This window comes from Corvus kubaryi, unplaced genomic scaffold (genome assembly GCF_017639235.1).
Source record: "Corvus kubaryi isolate FWS band 111438036 unplaced genomic scaffold, C.kubaryi_AGA036_p1.0 split1-37355, whole genome shotgun sequence".
Taxonomy (NCBI): domain Eukaryota; kingdom Metazoa; phylum Chordata; class Aves; order Passeriformes; family Corvidae; genus Corvus; species Corvus kubaryi.
Genome location: NW_024582078.1, coordinates 1,600,349 through 1,603,997, shown reverse-complemented (window position 1 = coordinate 1,603,997; position 3,649 = coordinate 1,600,349). Strand labels below are relative to the sequence as shown.

The window sequence follows — 3,649 nt, the reverse complement described above, 5'->3', positions numbered from 1 at the left end:
TTCCAGCCTCGGGCCTCTTTTCCTGCTTTCCCCTCCCACTCCCTTCCCAACGGTGCTGCCTGAGGGGCAGCTCCTGGATTTGGAACACTGGATTTGCAAGCACAGCTGAGCCACCACTTCAGATGCCTCAGCTCCCAGCATGGGTTCCCAGGGAACCAGCCCTGCCCCAGGGGCTCTGGGAGCACCTCGGGTTACACAACGAGCAGGTCCCAGCAGCACTCGGGTTACCAACACAAGAATAAGTTTAATGTACAAAAAAAGCCGCACATCTGGGCACAGATGGCACCTCTGGGCCAGCAGGAAATGCTCTGCATGTTCCTTTCCCTGCCATGCTGAGGCAGAGGAGTCCCCAAGTCCAGGTCAGGGATGGATTCAGTGTGGGGTCCCGAGCCCAGGGTGGGCAGGGACAGCAGGAGCATCGTTGGGGTGCCACAGGCCACCCCAAAGGGGCCTTACAGAAGAGTCCATGTGGGAAGGTCCTACAGGAAGCTCATTTCAACCTTTCTCAGTGGAAGATGATCTTTTTGTACTTGGAGTTGGGGATTTGCCCTCGTGCCTTGAGCCTCCGGACGGCCTCCCTCATGTGCTTGGGCTGCAGGGGGGGCAGCTCCCCCCACTTCTCACACACATCCAGCGCTGGAACACAGAGAGAGATGTCAGTCAGGGGACAGCTGAGCTCTGCCCATCCCTGCTGCTGCTGCAGTGCAGTTTCAAAGGGAACAGATAATGGTTGTGTTCGGGGTTTGCAGCTCAGAGCCAGCAATGAACCTGGCTCCGTGAGCTCCTCCCTGACAGGAGTCCCAGGGCAGCAACCAGGACAGCTTATAAACCACTCTGCCACCATGGAGATGCTGGATCCAGGGAATGGATGAGCTCACAGCCTCTGCTCTGGAGCCCCAGGGGCCGGGTGGGCCATGGACACATGGGCTGTGATCCCCCCAAAAGCTGAGCAGGAATAGCTGGGTCAGCTCCCAGCCCCTGTCCCAAACTTTGTCCCTGCAGCACTAACGAGATCCTCGTTATGCAGCTGCTCTGGGGCTGAGGGACAGAGCTGCTACCTCAGGTTCTCCACCTGAGGAGGAGGAGCAGCAGCAGCACCGGTGGGATCAGAGGGGCTGTGGCAGCTTCACCGGGCTCTGCTCTGAACCAGAGCTGCTACAGGAAGGGAGAACCACGAACACCCGGGGCTGTTCCACATCCTGCTCCAAGCCGGGAATTTACCCCGTGTTCTTCACCTGTCACTCAGCAGGTGCCACTCACCTTCCTCCACCACCTCCCCAACAAACACCTTGGAGATGCCCGACATGGCGATGACAACGTTCTGGGACACGGAGGTGCCGGTGATGGACTGGATGAGCTGGGACAGGGACAGATGGGGACAGTCAGAGCCTCTCAGCCCTACCCAGCCCCTCGGGGGTGCTGGGGGCAGAGCCTGAGCTGCAGCTGCCCTTGGGCCACCGCGCTGGAATCCATTGGGATCAGCTGTCCCGGAACAATGGGCTGAGCCACGGGGGTGGCACAGCTCCAGAAGGGCCCCGGGGAGCCCCCAGCCCGCCCTGCTCGGGCTCCTGCTGCCTCTCTCGTACCCGCTTGATGGCGGCCTTGGGGAAGGCGGAGCGACGATACATCTCGTACCGGTTCAGCTGCTCCTCAGAAAAGGAGGAGACCAGGATCCTGCGGCGGAGAGAGCGATCATTTACAGCCGCGCGAAGGCCCTGCCGCGGTCCCCGGGAGGAGAGGGCAGCGCTGGGCTGTAACCCGGGCTGGGAGGGGGAATCTGGGACGGGGCTGCGGCTCGGCACCGGGGACACGATTCCCGAGCTTCCAGGCACCATCGCGCCGGCACTCACTGCATCTTCTGGATCTCGTCCTCGTCCACTTTCTGCTTCTTCTCCTTCCGCTCCTTCAGCTCCAGCTTCACCTTCCTGGCCGCACACTGCTGCAGCCCTGGGTCCTCCGCGTCCGCCGCCTCCCCCTCCGCGCTCCTCACCTGGGCGAGAAGGCAGCGCTCGCTCTGCGGCCCCGCGGCCCGGCCTGGCCCCGCTCCCGCTCCCGCCTCACCTCCCCGTCCGCCGCCTCCGCCTTGAGCTCGCTGCCACCGCCGGCCTCCCCCACCTCGCCCTCGCCCACTCCCTCGGCAGCTGCCACTTCCCCCGCGGCCGCCGCTCCATCGTCCGCCGCGGGCGGGGATGAGCCTGCGGCCGGAGGCTCCGGGACAGCGGCGGCACCGAGAGCGTCCCGGGCCGGGTCCGCCATGGCCGCGCCCGCGGCGCCTGCTGATGACGAAACACCACGGGCGCAGGGAGGGGTGGGGGGGGGGAGCCTATCGCCACGGGAACGGTGACGCGCGGAGTCGCGTGATGACGCAATTTACCGGCGACGCTGGGGGCGGGGAGCTGTGTAGTCATGGCAACAGAGATGCGACGGCGCCTCCTGATGACAAAAGATTGCGAGCGCCGCGCCAAGGGCGGTGCCTGTTGCCGTGGCAACGACAACTCGGCAGCGCATCCTAATGACGCGCTCCGCGGGCGCCCGGATAGGGGCGGAGTATGTCACCACGCCAACGGCTCGCCAACGGCGCTTCCTGATGACGCATAGCTACGGGCGCCGCGAGGCGATGCCTGGGCCGGGCTTGTCGCCATGGCAGCGGGGCTGTGCAGGGGGGCCTCTGCGGGGCTTAGCCCCGGGCCCTGCGCGCTCGGACCGACCGGCCCCGCTCTGAGCCGCCCTCCGCACACCCGGACCCTAGCGGGACACGAGGTCAGAGCGGCCCCGCTGCCCGGACCCCGCAGGGGAAAAGGCCCCGGGCCCACCCGAAACGAGCGCGGCTGAGGGACGGCGGGCGGCGCTCGGTGGGCGGGGCCTGCACGAAACCCCGCCCCGCTCCTCCCGTCCCCTCAGGCCCCGCCCAAAGCCCCGCCCCCCTCTGGCCCCTCCCATCAGACCCCGCCCCCTCTGGCCCCGCGGCCCCGCCCCGGAAGTCGCGCGGGCGGCCGGGCCGCGCCGGCCATGGGGAAGGAGCAGGAGCTGCTGGAGGCCGCGCGCACCGGGAACCTCCCGGCCGTGGAGAAGCTGCTCTCGGGGAAGCGCCTCAGCTCCGGCTTCGGCGGCTCCGGTGGTGGCGGCGGCAGCGGCGGCGGCTCCGCGGGAGGAGGCGGCGGCGGGAGCGGCGGGAGCGTCGGTGTGGGGCACCCGCTGTCCAGCCTGCTCAGGTGAGCGCGGCCCCGGGGGCGGGGAGCGAGGGATGTGGGAGCTGTGCGCGGACCGGGGGTTGGTTGTGGGGCTGCGGGACGGGAAAGGAGCGGGGAGCTGTGGGTCGCGTGCATGGGGCCGGGGGCTGCAGGGGAGCGGGGCTGTAGGGGCTGGGTGTGCTCAGGGAGCGCAGCCAGGGCTGAGAGGGCTGTGGGACAAAGGGATGCCGGAGGTTCCTGGGGCTGCAGCGCTGCGGGGGAGGCCGGGGGTCTGTCCCCGCTCTGTCCCCCGTGGGGGTGGGCCGGAGTTGGAGGCTCCCCGGGTAGGAATCGAGGGCCGAGGGGGTGGGATGAGACATTGCAGCGGGCTCTGAGGGGCGTGTGAGCTGGGCACCGCTGAGAGTTTGGGGGTACCAGGATGCGAGGGGGCCGTGCCGGAGGGGGCTGCGGCGGAGCTC

At 67.9% G+C, this 3,649-nt stretch overlaps 2 protein-coding genes across 8 annotated transcripts in view; one reads left to right on the top strand and one right to left on the bottom strand.

Annotated features, from left to right (window-relative positions):
• Positions 1 to 219: 219 nt before the first annotated feature.
• TAF11 (TATA-box binding protein associated factor 11) lies at positions 220 to 2,288 on the bottom strand. 2 transcript variants are annotated; one of them, XM_042013379.1, is made up of 5 exons: positions 2,062 to 2,288; positions 1,851 to 1,990; positions 1,587 to 1,674; positions 1,261 to 1,357; positions 220 to 636 (listed from the first exon to the last, which is right to left on the bottom strand). In XM_042013379.1, exons 1-5 carry the CDS (start codon positions 2,254 to 2,256, stop codon positions 506 to 508), a joined length of 651 nt encoding a protein of 216 aa, XP_041869313.1. In that variant the 5' UTR covers positions 2,257 to 2,288; the 3' UTR covers positions 220 to 505. The 2 variants fall into 2 exon arrangements, with proteins under 2 accessions (XP_041869313.1, XP_041869314.1); XM_042013380.1 differs by having other exon boundaries at positions 2,116 to 2,287.
• Positions 2,289 to 2,970: 682 nt separating this feature from the next.
• Positions 2,971 to 3,649, top strand: part of ANKS1A (ankyrin repeat and sterile alpha motif domain containing 1A) — a 78,506-nt gene continuing 77,827 nt past the window's right edge. For all 6 annotated transcript variants that reach the window (XM_042013820.1, XM_042013823.1, XM_042013819.1 and 3 more), the window contains exon 1: positions 2,971 to 3,212. In XM_042013820.1, the coding sequence (XP_041869754.1) occupies positions 3,010 to 3,212 (203 nt within the window). In that variant the 5' untranslated portion in view covers positions 2,971 to 3,009. The remainder of the gene's footprint in view (positions 3,213 to 3,649) is intronic.